This window comes from Nelumbo lutea, chromosome 3 (genome assembly GCF_056320005.1).
Source record: "Nelumbo lutea isolate HS-2025 chromosome 3, American lotus-T2T, whole genome shotgun sequence".
Classification (NCBI taxonomy): domain Eukaryota; kingdom Viridiplantae; phylum Streptophyta; class Magnoliopsida; order Proteales; family Nelumbonaceae; genus Nelumbo; species Nelumbo lutea.
Genome location: NC_142686.1, coordinates 9,467,292 through 9,491,603, shown reverse-complemented (window position 1 = coordinate 9,491,603; position 24,312 = coordinate 9,467,292). Strand labels below are relative to the sequence as shown.

The 24,312-nt window shown below is 41.3% G+C and overlaps 2 protein-coding genes across 2 annotated transcripts; both read right to left on the bottom strand.

The window, feature by feature from the left end:
* Window positions 1-504: 504 nt before the first annotated feature.
* Window positions 505-2,170, bottom strand: LOC148862809 (galactinol synthase 1-like). Its single transcript, XM_088974616.1, has 4 exons — window positions 1,633-2,170; window positions 1,214-1,534; window positions 981-1,115; window positions 505-851 (listed from the first exon to the last, which is right to left on the bottom strand). The coding sequence occupies exons 1-4, from the start codon at window positions 1,972-1,974 to the stop codon at window positions 633-635; spliced, it is 1,017 nt and encodes a 338-aa protein (XP_088830742.1). The 5' UTR covers window positions 1,975-2,170; the 3' UTR covers window positions 505-632.
* A 12,208-nt stretch (window positions 2,171-14,378) lies between these two features.
* LOC148862808 (iron-sulfur cluster assembly protein 1-like) lies at window positions 14,379-22,973 on the bottom strand. The gene is made up of 3 exons (XM_088974615.1): window positions 22,235-22,973; window positions 21,671-21,725; window positions 14,379-14,688 (listed from the first exon to the last, which is right to left on the bottom strand). Exons 1-3 carry the CDS (start codon window positions 22,518-22,520, stop codon window positions 14,529-14,531), a joined length of 501 nt encoding a protein of 166 aa, XP_088830741.1. The 5' UTR covers window positions 22,521-22,973; the 3' UTR covers window positions 14,379-14,528.
* Window positions 22,974-24,312: the final 1,339 nt, after the last annotated feature.

Below are 24,312 nucleotides of genomic sequence, written 5' to 3'. Positions count from 1 at the left end.
GGTCAGACGAAGCCCATTTTGGATATAGGCTGGGTCTGAGCTGGAATTTAGCCCATTAAGTATTGTTGAGTTTGGGTGGCGGGAGGCTGATGTGAACAAAGCAAATTTATAGTGGTTATAAATCATATTCATATAGCATGTATTTTTTGTGTAGAGATGGCTTGATGTAATTAAAAACGCCGTTGGGTTTGTAGGGGCCGCCAGCCCAGCCCAAGTTGCAGCCCTTGTACTTGACTTAATATGTGCAGTTAGATTGGTTTCCGGGCTGATCAAGAGAATGAACGATCTGGATTGTCATTCTGCATGCCGGCTCATTTGTTGTTTGCCAGTTTCTGGTATGTGATCAGGATTCCATTTGCGAAGGCCAATCGTCCAAGAGAATGGGATTGATCAGACTATTTTGACCATCGAGGCAGATCTGTTTCAGGAGTAAATAACTGGGAAAAGACAAGGACGACACACATGTACAAATAAAACGAAATGCTAACAATTAACAAACGTATGTAGTGAAGAGAACGTTAATTCCAATCCATTTAAAAAAGGAAAAGAAAAACTAAAAGCAAATTGCCTGCTACATCTTTATGGGTGTGTCATCAAACTGAAACATAAAGATGTAGGATTAACACCGTTGCTCAAGCTGCAGAGGGTGCAGGGATATAGGCCATCTCGGGTTCGGGCATGGTGGCCATGAGGGATGCTCTGGAGAAGGTGTCTCCCTCGGGAACGGCGTCGTCCGACTTGAAATCCAGTGAGCCATCGTTGTAAATATCCCACCATTTAGCCACTAACATCTTAATATCCTCTCTGTCCATGTTTGCTTCTTTTCCGGTATACCTCCATGGCTTGGATCCCTATTTTCACAACACTCAACAGAATTATTATACAAATAGAATGGAATTAATCAAGTAGAATTTAGCCCATTAATCTTTAGAATTAAAATTTGGAGAACGAGGAAATGTAGTGCTCTGATGGGTGCTCACCGCTGCACAGTAGTGGACCACCTTGACTTTGTCGAGGTCAACGTTCTCTGGGTGGCGCCAGAGCATGGCCAGGACCAGATTGTACACCAGAGGAATAGGCTTGTAAATGTGTTGGAAGAAAATGTTGAGGAAATCCTGACATGAAAAAACAAAATGTTAATTAATCAAGTAGACTGATTGATTGAACGAATGAATGAATGAGAGACGTTCCATTTCATTACTCTGGTACTCACTTGCTCAGCAAACGGCGTTGGTGGTGTGATCTGCAGAGTCTCAAGAAGGGTTTCATAGGTCAAAGGAGAAGGCTTGAATACGAACATCCCAGCGTTGAAGTAGAGAGGAGGTGGAGAGCCCATCTCAGCGGGCCATGTCAGCTTGTCGGGGCACTGTTGGCAGTATCCAATGGAGTACTGGGGTGAGTGACTCCATGTCTTCTCGCAAAAACAGTCCATCACAGCGTAGAAGAAGCCGTCTGGTCTGTCAAACAGGTGGTCTATGTTGTCATACACCTGAATATCTGCATCCAGATATACCATCTTGCTGTACTCCTCAAACTGCATTTTTAAACAATTAATTTACCACTTCATATTTAATCCCTCACCCCAAGCAAAATCATAGTGAATGAGTGATTTAATTTACGTTTTCAACTTACATCCCATATACGTAGCTTGGAGTAGTTGATGACATAGTAAACCATGGCGAACTGGATTTGGTTCTCAGGCGGGTAGATGGGCTCGATCTCACGGACAATGCAACCTTGAGACCTCAAGATCTGACGGTGTTCTTCGGGGACATCTGGCAAGATGGCCACCACCAGCGGGTACGCACTCTTCACCTTGCGAAGACCCTTGGCCAATCCAACAACTCCCTTGACGTAGTCCCCGTTACCGGCCAGGAACGTCACGTAGGCCCTCTTTGAGTAGCCCCTACTGTTAAGGGTCGCAACCTTCCCACCGGTGCCTCTGAAGGTGTCGACTGTCACTTCTGGGGCCATAATTCACAGTTCAACGCCGGTGAAGTGATCGATCGATCAATCAATCCCAGGGAATGCTAGGTATAGGCTGGTGGGTAGCTAGTTAGGGAGGGAGCCAGGGAGGGAGGAGGAGTTTTGGGAGAGTAAATCGGCAACGCTGAGGATGCGAACCTACTCGCCGTTTCTTCCTGAGCTCTAACCATGGCATCCCCGATGCTCCTTAAATAAACGTCAAATGAAAGCTAAATGCATGTGAAATGAAACCCAAATGAAGTTCATCAGTCTCTTTCATATTGAGTTTTTATATATTTAGCTACGGGGAGGGGGTGGCATATTGGGTTGATGCAACGAATGAATGTCGTGCAACTGACCATCGATCTAGCCTTATCATGAGAATAGATGGACGAGATTTGATGCAGTAGTCGTCGTCGTCGTGGTGATCTTGTTTGTTGTGGACGTCGTTGTAGAAATTTTTGCTTATTTATTTTTCTATTTCGGCCCTTTCCCTGTGTACACTTGTATATGCAAAGCTATGGGAAGAAGGGAGGCATCAAAATGGGCATCACTTTCTATGAGGGAAAGGCTAAGAAGCAACGTAGCATCTCGCATCCATAAGTGGGACCAATTGGCTGATGTGGCGCTTTATGGTAATACTAAAATAATAAACCTGACTAATTTATGAGAGCCGATCCTCTCCGGTCTACGCCAAAATGTGTATAGACGTATGTCGACGACGACGATGACTACTACTACTAGTTCGAGTCGGCTTGCACTCATTTGGCTTTAATTCAAATTTTCAAATAAAATATTAACCCACTAATCAAATAATTTGGTTCCTCAGAAAATATGACTCCGTAATCGTACTTAGGCGTGCAACTCGGGCGGGGTGGGAAGGGTTGAAGGTAAACCAGGCTCAACCCCAAAGGTGAAAATCTTGGGCTTGGGTCTGATTTAGCAAGTCCAAGGTTCTCCTATAGAGCATATTGTATTGTATTGTGTTGTATTGAGAAGGTTTTGATACATTTATTTAAAGGTGTTTTTAGGAATTTATTTATTTTCTTTATTAAATAATTTAAAAATATTTATAAAATTTAAAATTAAAAATAAAATAAAAATGCATTATATAAAACACCTACACAAAGGTAGGGTTTAGATTTGGGCTGGGCCAGATCAGGTTAATTGGGCTTGATGGGTTGGTTGAGTTTGAAAGAAATTATATATATTTGTATAGTGTAATTATCTTTTATTGCACTTTATGACCCAATTTAAGACTATAATTAATAGAAAATATGTATTAATTTTATTTACAAATATATATATATATATATAAGTATTACATATATAATTAGAAAAAAAGATATTCTATATAAATATAATACACATATATATTCTTTTAGCAGATTCAGATTCGGCCAGGTTGGGTCAAACTTGAGCTATCTGAGGCTTTAACTCAAGTTCAATCTAAATTTACTTTGGACTTTAAGTTTTTTAGTTCAATATCCCATAACCCAAAAACTCAAACCCAACCCATACATAACAGATCATGCTCTAGAAGAGGATATTTTTTTTTTTCCCATTTGCTCTCTCACTCTCTGTTGAAGTTGTATATATCATGCTTGGAAAATGAAACCAAAAATACAAACTGTGAAAAACCTTCAAGCAGCAGGTTGAGGCCATGCAACTGGAAGACAGGAAGATATGGCGAAAGATTCTCCATTTATATCAAAAGAAGACAACATCAAAGCGGTGCAATTAATAGTGACATTAACAAATTTACAAGCGTGCCACCTGTTATTTTAGGCGTGTCTATGCCTTTCACGTGCGACTATTAATGGATTACTTTACCTGCCTTGAAGACCTTTCCTTTCATGCCTTTGTTTTAGTACCGATGAGAAGAGAAGAGAGAAGATTTTAGTGAAAGTCGCCGGAACTTCAGTTCGCTGTGAGTGTGACCAACGTAGAAAGGACCAAAGGATCACAGTAGGTGAGATAGTGCTTTGTTTGTCTATTTATTTTTTTGTAGGGGAGCGAATGAAATACATTTTTTTTTTTATTTGATTAGTTTTACCCCTATCGTTTACATATTATTTTAAAGTATTCTTAAATTTTCTAATAATTGACTATCCTCACCCTTACCGTTCTAATCTGTGCACATGTAACATAATGTGAAATATAAATTTTATTTAAAACCTAACATTACCCTTTTGTGGAGTATACTGTGTTCCACGACAGACTGTCATCATCTTCTTCACTGGAAAAACTATGTTGTGTTCCAAGACATATGAAACCAACGTTTTAAAAAATGATCCGAAAATATAACTGTTCTGGCTATCGATTTTTTGGTTGATGGTCCAATCGTCATGTTTGAATGGACGGTCTATTCTGATAAATAAATTAAAAATAAAAAAACAGTCAAAAACCATTGAACAGGTTGACGATTCAACCATCTAGATCAATGAATTATTAACTTCTTCAATGATTTTTAATCAAAACTGAATTTGGAATAAAACAGAACCGATTGCCTGAATGATTCCCAGGCGAAATGTTCTAACCATCCGGATCAATCACAGTTTGAAAACCTTGCATGAAACACCCACTGAAGAAGTTCCCGTATTGATCTTCTTCAGTCCCGAATTGAGCCTTATCTTCCACATAAAATCTGCTGGCCCTGGGAACACCACCTCTGTTATAACCCTTTTTTTCGTAGGTTTACTTCACTTATTCAAACTCAAACCCGACTTGCTCTTCCTCGTCCTTCTATCTTCCATCATGTTTTGACATCTGGAATTCTCTCCTAGTTTGCAACAATTTATACCGCTGCCATTGTAGATCTGGCTCGAATCCTAACTTTTTGTTTGCAATCAAACTCTTGATCAACACAAACCACACAGACTCTGAAACTTATAGACACCTACAATGTCGTCTGTGGCTCCAGCTCGCCGCCTCAGCCTCCCATGCTAGCAAATGTTTCAGATGTGATCAATATTTCTGCAAAAAATAAAAATCATATAATTCCCTGAATATTCTCACTAAATTTGGTAAAAGAAAATCCAATTTGCAGATACATATACTGTTCGTTTCATATAAGTCGAGATTTCAGGTTTTGGAATCTCTTCTCATGAACTTGTATAAACTAAAAAGTTAAGCTGGAGTTCCCCACGTGTGGCCTCCATTCTTCTGCTATATTTCAACATTTAACTTATTTTTTAACACCAAAAAAGTTGATGAAATTCTAAAAAAAACCAAGTGACCTAACGAATGAAAGGAGGAAACTGATGATGGCAGATTTGTCCCTCTAGTAAAATTGTGACACGTGGTACCTCGTGACAACTAGGAAAATACCCAGCCGACAAACTTACAAAGTTGGTGACCCACTCGGGCACCTGCTTGGCCGGCCTGGCACGCACGAACTGCACGGTGCGCGTGCGGCCTGCGCGAACTGCGCGCGGCCTAGCGCGAACTGTGCACGGCCTATGCGACCTGGCCGACCTGGACCAGCCTAGCGCATGATCCGGCCAAGGCGCCAGCTTGACGACCTGATGTAGACACTGACCCGCCAACTGACACAGGCGCCAGCTTGACGACCTGATCTAGGAACTGTCCCGCCGACTGACATAGGCGCCAGCTTGACGACTTGATCTAGGCACTGTCCCGCCGACTGACATAGGCGCCAGCTTGACGACTTGATCTAGGCACTGTCCCGCCGACTGACACAGGCGCCGACCTGACGACTTGGCCTAAACACCGACCCGCCGACTGACGCAGGCACCCCTCTGACAACCTGGCCCAGGCGCCGACCTGGCCGCCTGACACAAGCGCCAGCCTGACGACCTCGAGGAGTTCACCACCGTACCCCGGTTCTGACCGGATGCGACGAGTCTTACCGTTTGGAGGCTTTTCACCCACCTAACTCGCGAAGACTCCGGTATATAAAAACCTCACCCCGCAAAGGGGAAAGGGATGGAAAAGAAAGGGAAGTAACCCTGCTCTCTAGCTCTCTCATACTATCTTCAAAGCTCTCTACAATAAGAGTGCTAATTTAAGCATCGGAGAGCCCCCACCGGGAAAGTACCCCCGGGACCTCTGATTCAGTTCTCGCATGTCCTTCAGCTCCCGCCGCCTACGAAGAGGAGGAAAAGATGCAGTTCTCGGAACTCCCTCAGCTCCCCCCACCTACAAGGAGGAAGAGATGGAGTTCTCGGAGGTCCCTTAACTCCCGCCACCTACAAGGAGGAGGAAGAGATGGAGTTCTCGGAGGTCCCTTAGCTCCCACCACCTACAAAGAGGAGGAAAAGATGGAGTTCTCGCAGGTCTCTCAGCTCCTGCCACCTACAAAGAGGAGGAAAAGATGAAGTTCTCGCAGGTCCCTCATCTTCCGCAGCCTACAAAGGAAAGAAGAGCACCTCATGCTGAGGGAAGTCGGATTGCGCCGCACCAGGAGCTCCAACATTCTCTAAGGCATCGACCGCCTAGTAGGCAGTTCGCCACCAAGTTCGCCACCAGGCAGTTCGCCACCAAGGCAGTTCACCCCCAGGCAGTTCGCCACCAAGGCAGTTCGCCCCCAGGCAGTTCGCCACCAAGGCAGTTCGCCCCCATGTGACGGTCTGACACAGGCTTAGCCTTGCCTACGCTTGGCAGGCTTACGTTAGGGACAAGCCCGTCATTTTCGCCTGTAAGATTTTTGGGAGAACTGATGTCATCTTCAGGTAGACCACTAAAAGCATAACGTACTCTTTGAGGAGGGGTGGTCGACCTCCTTGGGTGCCTAACCTTGGCACTCCTAGACCATCATCCCCTTGCGGGGCGGCCCTGGTTAACGGCTAGCATGGCTACCAGGGTTCCTCATGGGCGCACACTTGCTCATGGGGATAGTGTTGGACCGGCACTGCGCTGCCGATACTCAAGGGAGGCTTGGCATGCGGGCTTGGCTCAAGTATGTCCCTTCACAACGCCAGTCCCTTGCCCAAGCTGAGTGAGCTACCCCGTTGCCCTTGGCGCACGGGTGTGTTCCGTCCCAAGCGGTTGCCTATCATCATGGCACACCGGTGCCTATCATCTTCGGCTTACAGGAGACCCATCACATCGGTGCCAAGTCACCTCATCGGCACATGGTCGCCTTCCATTATGGTTATTCCCCTTTAGCTCGTAAGCGGCGCCTCCCATGGACCGGTTTGAGCCAGGAGAGTGCCCCGGCCATTGGACTTGAGGTCATGATCCAGTGCTACTGACTTTGGTGGAGCCATCCCATCGGGCAACTCCTAGCCTCTATGCGTTACAAAGGCTTGTTCTGGCCTACCTTGGCCAGGACGCCGCACGGGTTCTTCCGCTGTATAACTACCCCCGTGACAGTTGGTATCAGAGCAAGTTGGCCAATTGCAGCCGCAGTTGGTTTCAGCAGATTAGCTCAGAGCTAGTTGAAGCGGTCATTTCGACAAGCAGCATTTTGTGGGGTGCGGTCCCTAGGCACTTCCACCCAGGATCGAGCAAAATTCATATCAGGCCTGGAGAGAGGCCATTTCAGTGTTCGTGTCCCCTTTCCAATGACACTAAAACAGCTTCCCTTGTGGTTGCAGACACATTGGTTGCTGTCCTCATGCGGGGGCAGACGCGTGAGCCTTGATAAGAATGTGGGTACACTGCCCAAGCATATTGCTTATCAGGCCTAGCTAGAGGCCATTCAATGTTCGCGTTCCCATTCCAATGACCCTAAAACAACTTCCCTTGTGGGTGCAGACGCATTGGTTGTTGTCCCCATGCGGGGACAGACGCGTGGGCCTTGTTAGGAATGTGGTTACGCTAGCCGTTGGAGCATGGCGGCCCTACACCGGCAAAGTTTCAGGTGGACATGCTCAGTTTTCAGGTTGAACACTTGCAGAAGCAGAAGCTCATCACAAGGCGAGTGCATGTTCGGCAACTCATGGGTAAAAGTTGCCACACTCGCGTTCGAAGCGGTCAGATCTCCTTGAGGCAGCAGCAGTGGGGCCCTCTCGGAGCGAACATGTAGCCCGAGCCAGCGAGGTGAAGCGTAGTTTCGAGGGCCGTGAGAGCATAAGCCATGTCTAGTTTTGAGTAACCCGCACAGGGCGAGGTGAAGACCGCAGGCTAACATGGTGAAAGGGTACACCCAGCATCCATCGCCAACAGCAGGAGTAGACCTATCAACGTGTTCGGTAGCATCACTGAAAAGCTACCAAGAAGACGGTTGAGCCTTGAGGTAAGATGATACATGGGGCGGACCTCCGCGAAGCACCACACACATTTCTTCGAGGGCCCTCCTTTCACAAATCAACGGCATAGCCATTGCGCGGTTTGAGTAACCTCAACATTGGAGGGGTGAAGTCTAGGCAGGCCGGCATGGTGAAATGGTTCCGTCCCCATAAAATGGACACCAATATAGGCAAGACCCGGGTTGCCCAGGCGAGCCCTGGAACTGGCTGAAGAGTGGATGGCGCGAGACTCAAACGCCCATTCACGGAAGGAGTCATTGTCGAGGACGACAATGAATTGAGTGGGGGAGCCTGTGACGGTCTGACACAGGCTTAGCCTTGCCTACGCTTGGCAGGCTTACGTTAGGGACATGCTCGTCATTTTCGCCTGTAAGATTTTTGGGAGAACTGATGTCATCTTCAGGCAGACCACTAAAAGCTTAACGTACTCTTTGAGGAGGGGTGGTCGAACTCCTTGGGTGCCTAACCTTGGCACTCCTATACCATCATCCCCTTACGGGGCGACCCTGGTTAATGGCTAGCATGGCTACCAGGGTTCCTCATGGGCGCACACTTACTCATGGGGACAGTGTTGGACTGGCACTACGCTGTTGATACTCAAGGGAGGCTTGGCATGCGGGCTTGGCTCAAGTACGTCCCTTCACAACGCCAGTCCCTTGCCCAAGCTGAGTGAACTACCCCGTTGCCCTTGGCGCACGGGTGTGTTCCGTCCCAAGCGGTTGCCTATCATCATGGCACATCGGTGCCTATCATCTTCGGCTTACAGGAGACCCATCACATCAGTGCCAAGTCACTTCATCGGCGCATGGTCGCCTTCCATTATGGTTATCCCCCTTTAGCTCGTAAGCGGCGCCTCCCATGGACCAGTCTGAGCCAGGAGAGTGCCCCAGCCATTGGACTTGAGGTCATGATCCAGTGCTACTGACTTTGGTGGAGCCATCCCATCGGGCAACTCCTAGCCTCTATGCGTTACAAAGGCTTGTTCTGGCCTGCCTTGGCTAGGACGCCGCACGGGTTCTTTCGCTATAGAACTACCCCCGTGACACCCAGGCAGTTTGCCACCAAGGCAGTTCGCCCCCCAAGGTAGTTCGCCCCCAGGCAGTTCGCCACCAAGGCAGTTCGCCCCCAGGCAGTTCGCCCCCAAGGCAGTTCGCCCCCAAGCAGTTCGCCACAAAGGCAGTTCGCCCCCAGGCAGTTCACCACCAAGGCAGTTCGCCACCAAGGCAGTTCGCCCCCAGGCAGTTTGCCACCAAGGCAGTTCGCCCCCAGGCAGTTCGCCACCAAGGTAGTTCGCCCCCAGGGAGCTGGCCACCAGGCAGTTCGCCCCCAGGTAGTTCACCACCAAGGCAGTTCGCTGCCAAGCAGTTCGTCCCCAGGCAGTTCGCCACCAAGGCAGTTCGCCCCCAGGCAGTTCGCCACTAGGGAGTTCGCCACCAGGCAGTTCGCCACCAGGGAGTCCGCCACCAGGCAGTTCGCCACCAAGGCAGCTCACCACCAGGCAGTTCGCCACCAAGACAGTTCACCACCAAGCAGTTAGTTACCAAGCAGTTCTCCCCTAGGGAGTTCGCCACCAAGTAGCTCGTCACTAAGGCATGCCACCACCGGGTCGAATAACGAGGTACTTTGCCAAAAAATTTTACATCACAAAACATTGGTATGTGGCCGAAAACGGTTACATCAATTGGCGCCGTCTGTGGGAACCCGCTACAAAAAGCTAAGTTCACATCCTACCAAGGCTAAGTTCTCATCTTGCCAAAACTAAGTCCTCACTTTTTAGAAATTGAAGCTATCGCTTTATAGTTTACATTTTTTATGAACTTAGAGACTATGCAGGGAGCTAACGGACTAAGTAGCTCTACCAACCTTACTTTCAATTCAGATAATCTCACATCAGTCCTCTCCGCAAGGTCTCCCCTACAAAGATGAGCTCTTCGTGGCTTCCGCGGGAGTTGGCGGCCAACTGACTACATAGGAGCCCTTACTGATTGAGCCTTCCAAGGCTCCCGTGTGAGCTGGCAACCTAAAGTTAGTGGTGTTGCCCCCGAAGGTCGAGCCCCTAGTAGCTTCTTGTAGGAGTGGGTGACCGGCATTACGAAGCTGATGCAGGCCAAGCCTACGGGCCACCTCACTACTTAAGACCCGGTTGCCTCTCCGGCACGGGCAAAAGTCAAAAAAGAGTAGACTACGAGTCGCTCCCAAAAGCCTACGGGCCACATTACTGCTTAAGACCCGGTCGCCTCTCCGGCACGGGCAAAAGTCAAAAAAGAGTAGACTACGAGTCACTCCCAAAAGCCTACTGGCCACATTACTGCTTAAGACCCGGTCACCTCTCCGGCACGGGCAAAAGTCAAGAAAGAGTAGACTACGAGTCGATCCCAAAAGCCTACGGGCCACATTACTGCTTAAGACCCGGCCGCCTCTCCGGCACGGGCAAAAGTCAAAAAAAGAAAGTAGACTACGAGTCGCTCCCAAAAGCCTACGAGCGACATTACTGCTCAAGACCCGGTCGCCTCTCCGGCACGGGCAAAGTCAAAAAAGAATAGACTACGAGTTGCTCCCAAAGCCTACGGACCATACTAGTAATTGGATCAGCACTTACTAGCTCATCGACTTACGGGCCAAAAGAAATCTACTCCCTTCGCTGAGTTACTATCAGCTCGGGAGTGGGGGGCTATTGATGAGGGCAGATTTGGCCCTCCAGTAAAATTGTGACACATGGCACCTCGTGACAACTAGGAAAACACCCAGCCAACAAACTTACAAAGTTGGTGTAGCTGACGGCAAGTTGGCAACAGAGTTGATGTGGTAAGATAAGTGTGGGCCCACCCTAATGAGCTATCATGTGGGCCTCACCCCGCCCTACTGTTGTTGCCCGTCGGTGCGCGCGTCTTGCAGTGCTGCTGTCGTGAGGTGTGTGCTGTTGTCGTGCGGTGCGTGCTGTTGCCTAGTGCTGCTACCATGTGGTGCGTGCGGCACGCACTGCCGGTGGTGCGTTTTGCTATGCGCGCTGCCGAGTTGTTGTGCGGCGCTGCCGGGCGGTGCGTGCTGCTGGGTGGCCCACTGTGCATGCTGGTGCCTATGACTGCACCGCAGTGCGCTGCCCGGTGGTGTGTCCATAACAAGTTAGATAGGATCAAAACGGGTTTGGGTTCAACCTACCCATTTAATTTTATATTACAGGTCATTAATGGATTGGCGGATTAAATGGATTGGATTGAAGCTCAACCCAAACCAAACCCAACCCAACCTACCCAATTGCCATTACTAACCACATGGCAATGGGAACAAAGAGCCCTAAAGTAGGAAGAAGAGATTGGAGGCGATGGGAACAAAGAATAAAGAAAGAACAAGAAAGATATTTGACATCCTCTCTTTCTCTCTCTTTCTTGACCCCCTCGGTAGTTTCGATCCTTCTTTCTTATTCTTATGGAGATTATCCTTAGCTCGCCATGTGCATAGCAAAGGCGTAGCATACACGCTCCTCATCATCAATATTTATATTCAATATGCCAATGGTGTCATCTCCCTTTTCTTTCTTCTTTTTTCTTGCGACCGTAAGAATACAGTTTCTACTTTCTTTTTTATTAGTTGAAAAAAAAATAAACGAATCTATTTTATATATATATATATATATATATATATATTAAAATGAAGTCCACAGGCTACAATGTTTCACCATTCAAGCAAGTGGCATTTTTTGAGAAGTTATTGTTAAAACCCACAATCTATTACCACCATTCAAATAAGTGGTTTTCTCATTTTTTTGAAGTTAGACACGGGGAAATTTCTAAGAAATTCCTGCTATAGTTCATAGCACACTACCAGACTATAGCCCCCCACAATTTAAACATGTAGCATTTTCATTTTTCTGGAAAGATAGACACGTGGCATTTTTTAAGAAGTTGTTGCTAAAGCCCACAACCTACTACCACCATTCAGACATGTGGCATCCTATTAATTAAAAAAATAGGTAGTTTCACTCTTAAACATTCTCAATAGATAGTTATTTATTAGCTTAACACGTGTTTATCCATGGCCTATTAAATACAAATGGTGGGACCCATTAAAAGATTATCACAAACCCACGTTTGTTTCTAAATGATTTTTTTCAAAAAGAAAATAATTTATTAATTACAAACTTGATTTAACTTTTAGGAAGCAACCTAATTTAATTATTAAAAATAAATAACCCAAAATAGATTTATTAGATAAATAATAAATGCCAAATAAAGTAGGTTATTGTTTACTAATAAGTTCTCAATTAATATCTTAAATCAAATTAAAAGATGCAAGACCCATATTAATTTTTTTAATTTAATTTTTGAAAATTAAATAGTAAAGCAAGACCCATATTAATTTTTTTAATTTAATTTTTGAAAACTAAATAGTAAACTTCAAACTAAATTATGCACACATTTAGTTACCCTGTACTTAGCACGAGGTCATTCTCTAGTGTACAAATAAAAAGGAAATAAAAAACATGAATGGCCAAAGAAAAGAAATTTGTACTCTTAACATTATTTTTAATTCTCCTTTTCATCTTTTACCAAAAATGTAAAGCCTAGGTATTTAAATATTTTTATGGATAAAAGACTTAAAGATAACTTGTAACTCTTTTACCTTTTATTTTCTTTTAAATTTTCAAAAAGAACCAAAAATATGATAAATCCTAATAAGGTTTGAGGTATCACAGATTATCACTTCTCCCCCTCCAACCTTTGACAAGAGATGGTAAGATAAGTTTTAACATGGATTTTGAGATTGATCAATGAGACCCAACCATTTAAATTCTGATTCAACAGTAGAGGTCGATTGCAGTGCCATGCTCTCCCCATCCTCCTGCTACCCACTCCCATGTTAATCCCCATTAATCCACCAGGCCACCAAAAAGATAATGCATCTGTTCATTTTTTCTGGGAAAAATGGAGGCTGCAACAACATCCTCTGATTCCAGGATTATAGTAGTTAAAAATAAATACAATTTTGGCATTATAGGATATGGTTGTGTATATTAATGGGGAGGAGAAACTTTTAGCTGGGGACTGAGATTTAAGTTAATTTTAATTTATCTAATAAAAAGAAAGGTAGGTTTTTCACTTTTCCCTGGCATAGGGTAGGTAACGAACATATGAACAAATAATAAGGTTTCATTACTCTCATATGTTAAAGGGCAAAACATAAATTCTTTTCATTACGCTCATATGTTGAAAGAGCAAAATATAAATTCACTTTTAAAGTTCCACTAATCTAGCGGGGTTAATCCATAAGGTACCCTTAAGTCCTGAAAAACTCAGGATATATTTAAGTCAATTGATGAAAACTTAGGATATGTTTATGCCTTTTTACCCTATTTTTTATCTATAATCCATAAAAATAGAAAACAAAATCGTATGCTAATCAACAAAAGCCTTAATACTTCGAAGATTGGATCATAGGACCAGACGACCATATTTGAAGCTCAGGAGTCGGGGATAATTTAGTTATAATTAATTCCAATTCTAATCTTCAAACTGGATCTTCACTCTAAAAGATGAGAATCTCCTAATGGTTCATGTTTAGTGGGCAACCAAACCAATTTTTTCACTGTCCTGGATTTTTTTCCCCTTTTTCGAAGCCAATTCTGGATCATCTTAATTGCTGGTCTAGAAGAAACCTCTGTTCCGATTGGATGGAAACCCCTAAACACGATGCATGTCATCGTCTGTCAACCATTACAGTGATCTGATGGTTACCACTTAACAATTAATAATGTGAGTCTGTGTATTCTTTTTTTTTTTTTTTTTTTTGATAACGGAGTCTGTGTATTCACTATTCAGTATTGACACAGGAAAATTTGGTCCACGTATTACAGTTTCAGAACCTTTGACGAACATTATATGCCCAATCCAGATAATCTTTCTTTCCGCCAAACATTCCTGTCACAGAAGAGCAAGGAAGAACAGCCTTGCACTTCTGCCTAGTCATTTTAGGCGGCTCTATGCTCTTACCACAACAGCTTAATCAATTAAAATTTGTTTCAACCACCACAAGTAACAAGAAGAAACGGTTGGGCCTCGTTTCAGAGAGGACCACGACGCCCATACAATAAGAAAGTCTGGGGAAGAAGTCTAACGATCAAATTATGTCCATGTCCGCTCTTGTTTTTTAATTTTTTATTATTGCTAAGACCCATCGGACCTCATACCAATTTCAAAGAAATTTAAAAGAAAAAATCATTGGTAAAGAATCCATGGAAAATGGACCATGCGTAAGCAGAAGTTCCAAGTAATTCATATCATAACAAGCTAATTATTAACATGCATATCATATCCCCTTTTTAGACATGTCAATTATACGCATACTCGTTAATCAAGCATCAGCTACCTTCTCAACTGGTGCAGCCTCACCATTTGCCCCCAACTTAGCTCGCTTAGCTTCATAATCTTTCACAGCCGCCTTGATTGCATCCTCCGCAAGCATGCTGCAATGTAGTTTCACTGGGGGAAGCGAGAGATGTTTTGCAATCTCCCTGAAATATCATTGAAAGTACAAGCATCATGACACAAGAAACACCATAAAGGTAAAAAAGGAACTGGAATAATAAGCACCCACCCATACTGTGATCAGAAAATAATTAAACGATCAAGAACAAAAAAAAAAAGAATAAAGACACAGCTTGGATAGTTAGCCCAGTTAGCCAAGGATGTTGGACCCATTGCACGCAGTTACTTTTTGGGTGATGTCAGTATAGAACTGAAATGAAGATAAACAACGATTGTTTCAAAGCAATCCCGTGTGCTAGTGAATGGGAATAAGACACGTAACTTCATGTGAAAGACTGACACATCAGAACAAATGTTATAATCCTGGACAAGACCAGCTGCCATTAGTGATGAGACCCATATTTCAACAAGCTCAGATGGATATTCGTGGGTTGGGGCTAGCTAGCATCGGCATGTTGACATGACTCTAGCCCAACAAATCCAACAATGTTGGATTGACAAGTAATAGTTTCTCTGCTTCGGCTTTTATAATAAGATTTGGAAAGAACCTGATAAACTTTCTAAAATCCAAAAAGGCAATAACAAATGTCAGCTAGGGTTTTCAAAACAGATACCAGAATATAAGAGTCAGATAGCTAATGCTAAAGTCCATAATCATGTGACCCCGGGTAGAAATGTGATGTCAATAGAACACAGAGAAGAAGGGAATAACGGTGAAGATGTTTGCCTTGGAGTAAAATGCTACACATTTCTATAAAGGAAACAATAATTCATTCCAATGTTAAACATGGAGGCGTGACACTAGGCATTCCACTATCCTAAACTGTGAAGCATAAAATAGAACACGAGGCATAGAACATTTGCCAAAAACAGAAAAATCAGGAAATTAGAAAAAAAAATTATAATTGCATTTGCAGTTTAAAATAAATCACATTCAAATATAAAATTGATTATTAGGCATATAACATCCGTAAAGCTTAAAATATCAGCTTGTCTACAGTTGAGTTCTTGACCCCAAAATCAAGAAGCAGTGATGCCCTCTACAATCAGACTATGTTTAATTGTTTTGTTATTACATTTTATGTAATATATAATAAAAGGCTGTAAGTGGAATCTACATCAATTACATATCTCCTGTATAAAATGAAATAGAAGCATATGCATCATACAAACGTATGTCTTCTATACCTACATACAGGAGGCATATGCCTCAACTCAAGTATGCGAGCACCTTTTTTCTATGCCTCGAAGACTTGCATGGAGAGATCTCTCCAACGCTTTTAAGAACATTAAATCAGTCAACAATCTTTAAGTCCACTAAGATAGGTCCATGCAAGGAAAATACCCCCTCCCTCAAAAGGATGGCATCTCAATAATCTCAAAGAATTATTCCAGACAACCGATGCTAGCAACCAGAACTGAGAAAAAACTACTCCAATATTTCACTGAGATCCATACAAAATCAACATTAGCCACTGTTTTTCCCATTTCAATCTGACAAATTTAGAATTCTTACTAGCGGAGGGGCCTCTGCATTGCAGGGGCTAGTGGAATTGTGGAAGTCGAATGTAAATTAAAACTATTTGCTTGAAAAAAGGTGAGGGAAAATTTTAATAATTTCAATAAAATATTAAAATGATAAAAATACCTTAGTTTTTATCACTATTTTTGTAGTAACATAGCAAATTATTAAATTATTATATTAAAAATATCTTAATTTCAACAAAATATTAAACTACTAGATTTAGTAATTTCAAGTATTGCCATGCCGGCCCAAAGTGGCAAAAAAGTCCAAACAGAGGAACTGAGAAGTGAGGTCTCAGAGTCGATGATTCTTGAGAAACTTTCTAAGAGAAAGAAAGAGAAAGTGACAACTGACGAGTAAAAAGGCCAGAGGGTAAAGGATTTGAGGGTTTTAGGTTTTAAGGCAAAATTATGACTTTAGACAAGTACTTGTGTATAAAACTGTAAAACATATAGTATATATAATCGATTCAGGACAGCCAAAACTAATCCCAAACCGATATTAATCAGGACACAAAAACTAAAACCAGAACTGTTTTATACAGTTCGGATGTTTCGGGTCTGTCGAGTAGGCCTGACCAAGGTTCAAAATTTCGCAATGTATCGGGCCGTATCGGACGATACATATCGTTCCAACAAGAGACTGATATGCGAAGCGTGTAAAAATCATATGTTCCCTTTCTTTTTGCATGTACCACACCGATACAGGCCCATATGGGCTGTTTCAGCTCTGTATCAGCCGATACGGGACCGAAACAGTCTGATATAGCCCAATACACTTGATTTTTTCGGGTGCCCTTCATTTATTAATCTCTTTAATTACTTCTATATTTAATTCTAACTTTTCTTTCATTAATTAGTCAATTACTCCTTTAAATTTAAATTTGAATCTTAGCACCTAACTCGAATTCTCTTATTAATCCCACTAAATAATGATATTCTCTCATTAATTCCGCTGATTAATGATCCTATCTCATTAATTTCATTTTGTTAGTATATAAACTACAAACTTTAAATAATGGCAAGATTCAAACCTTAGTCACTAGGTTTTAACAACCATAAGTCACCACTAGGCCACACCCATTTGTTTGTTATGGTCATATGCATTATTTTTTTTAGTAAATTTTCTCTTTTATTAATGGATATTTATTATTTATAAATGCTGGAATTAATTAGTAAAATTTATATACTAACAAATATTAATATAAATTGATGTACACACATAACATTTATATTGGTTATTTGAAAATTGATGTATACACATTCATATTTTAGTTTTCTTTTTGTTTTCTCATATTTTATTTATTCCAACATTTTCAACAGTTATTAATTGTAATTATTTACAATTAAATGATTGTAAATATGGATTTTTACATTAATTAACTTATTAACAATCATTTAAAACTTATAATTATTGTTAGTCATATATTTTTAGGATATATTTGAATTTCCTAACATATTTATATGTATTTAATTTATCGTCCATATCTGTATGTATCCCAATACGTCTCTTAAAATTGCCTTTCCGATACACCTTGCATTTCTGATAATTTGAACCTTGGGCTAACCCATTGACAATCATATTTGAATGACAACAACCAAAATCAATTATACATTTAAAAAATATAATCAATAAGAAGGAAAGAGAAAGAAGAGAGAAATGTACTAAAGAAAAGATGCAATACCAAATACCAAATAGAAACCCAGTATTACTTGCTGGTCAATATTACCTTTGAAGGCATTCTTAGAAGCTGAAGCAGAAAAAACACACAATCAGAGCTTAAAGTTGATACCTCTGGCACCGATAAATTAAGAAATGAGTAGTGAAGCACCACTTGAATTTATCTAATAGCAAGACTCCAAGTAAAAATACTCAATCCAGAAATCCAAAACTTTTCCACTCCTTCGAGAGATGTACACTGAAATTTATCCAAACTCCTTCACCCACTCTCGCTTGTCGATTTCATCCTTGCCATTTCTAACTCCAGCAGCACTATCGGGTTTGATGCCAATTTCGTCCACCCCATTTCCAAGTCCTCTATTTTTTTTACCTGGCTTCTTGATTTGGACTCGGTCGGCCCTCGCTGGTGTACCATTTTTATGATTTTATCCTCTCCAGCCCCAACTCCGTTGTCCCGCCCTGCATTCCGATTTTATCAACATTTTGAACACTCCCAACGATAACTTTCTTGCCAACCTCATTTCCAACATCTCCAACTCTCTCTGCCCAAACTTGCTTCTTAATTTCCTACTTCGTCCCCATCATTTGGGACCACTTTAGCCCACACAGGCTTTCGCTACCATCCTCACTAATTCGAACTTCGTTAGCACTAATCCGCTTGGCAGTACCGTCCCCGATGCTTCAAAATCCAACTTGTTGGGCGCTGACGCCTCTAATCTTTTGGACTCCATCCAGCCATACACGCATGCCAATTTCAGTACATTTACCGATTGGAGATTGTCACCGGCAAGAGTGCACTTTTCTGTACTGTCACCATCGTGTGGAACACCCCCTATGTACATTGGCTCTCTTCTACAATTACCTAGGAGCCGTTGTTGGGAGTCTACAGTTCCAATGAGAAAGCGAGAGCTGGGGAGAAGTAGGGCAGGAAGAGAGACGGGTGGGGAGTGGTAGAACAGGAAAGACAAACTGAGAGAAGAGGGTAGGAGAGTCGCACATTGGAACAGAATATCACGTGTGTAAACAATGAATGACCTTGCACACACACTCGATGGTCACTCGTGGGGATGTCATTTATTGAACTCCCAGGCTGCAACGAATCCATGTTTTGTGTGTGTCTGTGTATATATTGATGTTTTAGAACTCTATTTTTAAGTGCATAACAGAAGACAATGCCCATATTTATCTACCGATTCTTAACAGTGCAACTATATGAGGACCTTAATAGTAACAATGCAAGACTAGACCTGTTTTATGAAAGAAACAAGAAGATTTATCAAAAGATGCAGAAATAAAATTAACAGGTAAACCCGGAAAAAAAATTGATGAAAGACAAGACAGTAGGTAAAGATGGAACCACAGCACCCCAAAAATACAAAGCAGTGGTTACAATGTCTGCAGGAAACTAATCTCATAATCCATCTAAACAATATCTTCACTCTAGATGCCAGACATAGATCAAAGTGGCAATGTCTCCTCACCAACTTCTCTCATCCACAAATCTACCCGACAATAACCGGTAAATCACTCTACATGAAAAAAGCCAATTCATGTCATCAATCTGAGAGAAGCCAATAACAACCTTAGACAAGACTAGGCAATGCCTAATAAACCAATAGATGTCATCACTCTAAGAGAACCCAAGAGAAGACCTGTCCTTGCCTCAAGGAAACTAGGGGGTCTTTGCATTCACAACATCACAAAGAGACTAATTTTGATAGCATTTCCAGCCAATCATAGCTTAGACCCCAAATATTCCCTATATACTACTGAAAATGGAAATTTTTGCCTCAATATAAGGATTGTCTAGGGAATAAGAAGCATATGAATTACAGAAACCAGGTCATGCTCAGTTAGTGGTGGAATAGATCGTTATCCAATGCCATGCTATATGAAATCAAATGGACATAAAATCCTGGCATTTTCTTTTTTTTTTTTTATCTTCCCTTCAGAAAATTCAATGAAATCTAACAAAAGCAACCAACTCCTAGATGACCCTCAGAAAGTAGCAAAAGAATTATTGAATTACGGTAATCGATGAGAGAAAACCCACCACAAGACAAGAGTCGAGTAAAAACAATGGTTTTCCTCGTATCTTCAACAAGACCGTCTCCAATTTAATTAGTATTCTGCAGTCTATTTTTCTTGAGAGGAAGGTAATGTAAAATTTTATTAAAGAAACTCACACTAACATAGTACTACAAGGCCTTTGGGTGAAAAGGCCAACACCTCTATAGTACCCACCACTCCAAGGGAAACGGCAAAGTACAAATCCCAAAGATTCTTGGAGTGCAGCAACAAAGCAGAACTCTGGTGCTGAAACTCTTTTATAACTGATAAATCATCACATCAAGCAAAGAACAAAAAACAAACAAATGCACCACCATATACATAAATACATTCTCATGGTTCCATTGTGAAACACTTATTTTCTCAAAGGGTTATAAAATGTATCAGATTGAGAAGAACAAGAAATTATACACATTGGACTTCTCAAGGTTTTAAAGAAAACCAAGAAATCAATTTTAAACCCCAGTTCTCACTTAAAACTCAAACAACACTAATTCCTTTTTAACATCCAGGTTCTAAACCTCCTAAAACACCCATAAACTGCTTGTCAGATTGTTAACATTAAATTAACCAAGCCACAAGTCAAAATGAATGGTTCAACATTGAACTTAATACATATATGTATGTATAAAAGAAAGCTCCCCCTATATTAACTCTATCATACACCTGTTATATAGCTTAGCCTAAGAATTGAACTCTTTATTCACTTACAAATGCCTAAAAGTAACAATTCTCTTATTAGAATTGGGTTTAAAGCCTTAGTCTAGGATATTGGTCTTTCATGTCATTGGTAATAAAATACAATTTGCAAATGGACCTTGCGGGTACTAAGAAAAAATATTTAATAATGATTCTTCACTAGATTTCAATGGGACATAATCACCGTCTTTCATTTGTTTATTAAATGTAATGAGGATTTATTGGAAAAGTGGGCCTAGAATGTTGAAGATAGAAGTAACTTCTGCTCTTAAATTTCTTGTTTGGTTAGAAGTCACACACTTCCTCCCTATAAGCTGAAACATGTAGAAACAACTTTCGTATTTGCAGACATGAAATGCCAGAACAGTCCCTCAGAGAAGACTGATGCAGGCAAAGTAAAATCATGTGTTGCACTCTAATCTAGAAATGGTGAAATTGATGGAATCAACTTTTGACTAGGATTTTGTGCTTTTAAAGCTCAAAATTTTGGGGCTTAAAATTATTTTGGCTTCAGACCATAGTGTTATCAAAAGTAATTCTTAGCAAACGCTTACAAACTTTTTTTGCTCAAATTTGTTTTCCACAACCAAAAGTTTAAAAGCAAATGTTTATCCAACAGGGCTCAGGTCATTGGATATGGAATTTTATTCCATCCTTAAGGAAGTAAGAGCGCACAATTAGAACATAATGAGGGAAACTAAGTGACTACCAAAATATACATAAAAGTACCACAGCTAGACATATGAATATTAAGCAGATATCAAACGCAACTCAAGGTCAGGAACTTCTACCACCAATGACCAAACACAGTACCATCAGACAGAACAATCAACAAACATAAATGTCAAATTAAATTTGAAACTTCCAATGGTACATAATACATGCTAAAACCAAATCATAAATATTGGCTCATCACATTTTCAGGATAAGAATCCATCAAGTGAAGCGATTAAATAATTAGAGTCCATAGCATAAGGGGGGGGGGAAGAACTAAAAGAGGAAAAACGAAAGGAAATGCCAGAAGAAGAGCTTACGTGTTTTTTATGGTTAAGACTTCCTCCATTTGTTTCCCCTTTACCCATTCAGTAGCTGAAAATGAGAATTTAACAGCAGATGTCATTGCAAGAACCATAAGGTTTGCACCATAACTTTACTAGAGAACGGAAGTAGAATGTCTATGCAAAAATTGCAATTTATCGAATAATATCGCTAGTGTCAAACTACTGCTCCTTGTGAGTCGTGATACAATCTTATCGGATAATATCAATCCTTAACCATAGACACACAAAGATCAGAAACTTTAAATAACGATGCTATTGTAATCAAGGCGATGATGTCATTACACATTTCAATTGAATTTTGCTTATTCTCAATCAAATTTAATAGCCAATTCAAGTATAATGGGAAATAGAAACCCTAGAAAAGCAGGGAACCTAATTAGGAAAACCAAAACAAACAGTCATCTGAAAAGATCAGGCGAATAAATATAAAACAAAAATCCTAGGCAATTCCTAAAGTACAAAACTGGAAAAAGAAAAACACTGTAGAGTTAAGTCGTGCATAAGAAAACCTAACTAAACCCAAAAAGTAATACCAACCTACAGAAGAAGAAGCGATGGCGGAACCGCATCCGAAGGTCTTGAAGCAGGCATCGACAATCTTCCCAGTTTCTTCATCGACCTTTATTTGAAGCTTCATAACATCACCGCAAGCAGGAGCACCGACAAGGCCTGTCCCGACCGTAGGGTCGTTCTTGTCGAAGGATCCGACGTTACGGGGATTATTGTAGTGATCGACGACCCTCTCATGGTAGAGACGCAGCAGAGTTTGTGGCAGCGTCTGGTTCGAAAACCCTAGGAATCTCTTACAACCAAGCCTCAGCATTTTATTATCCACCCAAATTAAAATCTGTTTTTTGTTTATTCTCTAGTTCTCTGGAAGCAGCTGTAGCAGCAGCAGCTAAGATAACTTTAGAGAAGAAATTAAGAAAAGGCGGTGTTGTTGAGATGTATGATGCCCTTCGCCCCTTCCCTTTTTTTCACGACCGAGAAGAATAAAGGAATCGAAAGACCTGCCGTGAAGAAAGGAGAGAGGAGTCTGGAGTGGAGAGGATGATGTAAGGTGCAACAACCAGCCCAGGTGGCGATAAATCAATGGACACAAATATCCCATTGTACCGGAGCCCAAAGTCAAATAAATGTAGGATTTGGATTTTTATCATGGACCGGACGAGGTGCTACCGTGCTAGTGCTATCCCTACCCTACGGTCGCACGCAGGGACGTAGCTCACCGTCACGGCCTAAACCAAAACTTCTTGGCTTAGTAATTTAGTATTACCGCGATGAATTGCAGAACGCTCCATTGGATGTCTTATTGTCTTACTCTATAGGCCTGTAATCGGATCGGACGTCCATGCCTTGGTTCCGACTTCAATCCGATTAAAAAGTAACACACCATCCGATGTATGAACATGGCAAGTAGATCCAAATCTGATGTCTCTACTCTATGCTTAGTCTCTCACATATGCAATTTTTTAGATATGCCTATTTAAATAAAAATAGTCTCACATAATAATTGTATGTCAGTTTATATTGATCAATCCAATAATAACATCAAACACAGTTTATATCATTTATAATATATATTTATATTTAGATATAATATTACATCATATATTCATATATATATATATATATATATATGATATATATTATTGCCACACACATGTATGGTATTTGGTGGTAAATCTCATTTAAACAATATATTTAATACTATTGATGTATTTATTAAGATTTATGAATTATCTTAATGTATCCAAGTGTATCTCATTTTTTTATTACATCCATGTATTCAAAACATATTTCAGTGTCTCTTAAAATTACTTTTCCAATATGTTTTCTATTTGCCATAAGTTTGCCCAAAACAAACACAAGGAAAAACATTATAATGCAAACGATAACTTTACCTCCAACAATGTCCACTTACCCCTTGGGGGTTGGGCGAGAATATTTTTGAGAATGCCAGAGTAGGGTAAAATAGTAATTACCTCACATTTCCCTTTGACCAAAAGGATAGATATAGGCGTGAATAGGTGAACGCATCCGGTCCCAAAACGCCCTCTAAGCATAGGCTGTTGGCCCCCAACAGAAACAGTTATCCCCTCTACAGAATGGGTGAACGTATCCACTCCTGTAATCATAAGGCTCAGTTTGAAAAAAGTACAAATGCAAATATGTACAGCATAAATACATACAAAAATGTAAGGTTTTGCATTTTACATATTTACATTTGTACTGCTTCCAAACTCAATCTAAGAGGGACAGCTTCAAACCTATATAAAGCAATTTGCCTTCCGGATCTAATAACATTCTATTTACTTTCTTCACCTCTAAGCCAACCTATCATGATTCAGTTCGGTATTTTGACCACTAAATCCGAGACATTGATTGTCTAGGATATTGAAGTGCAACTTGTATTTCTATTTTTTGAGCTTCCAACTCCCATTAATCCTGAGGGCTCAGTTTGTAAGGAGTATAAATACAAATTTGTAGATTGCAAAACTTATATTTTGTATTATTTTATATGTATTTGCACTGTACATATTTGTATTTATATTCTTTTCAAACCGAGCCAAGATTTCAGAAATGCCAACATATTTGTGTCTGTTTGGCTTCAA

Coding starts and splice junctions, on each gene's coding strand:
- LOC148862808 (XM_088974615.1), bottom strand. CDS start 22,520: ATGCTGAGGCTTGGTTGTAAGAGATTCCTAGGGTTTTCGAACCAGACG. Junction 21,726..22,234: donor CATCGCTTCTTCTTCTGTAG/GTTGGTATTACT, acceptor TCTCATTTTCAG/CTACTGAATGGGTAAAGGGG. Junction 14,689..21,670: donor GTCTTAACCATAAAAAACAC/GTAAGCTCTTCT, acceptor ATGATATTTCAG/GGAGATTGCAAAACATCTCT.
- LOC148862809 (XM_088974616.1), bottom strand. CDS start 1,974: ATGGCCCCAGAAGTGACAGTCGACACCTTCAGAGGCACCGGTGGGAAG. Junction 1,116..1,213: donor CAACGCCGTTTGCTGAGCAA/GTGAGTACCAGA, acceptor TTTTCATGTCAG/GATTTCCTCAACATTTTCTT. Junction 852..980: donor TGGTCCACTACTGTGCAGCG/GTGAGCACCCAT, acceptor TTGTGAAAATAG/GGATCCAAGCCATGGAGGTA.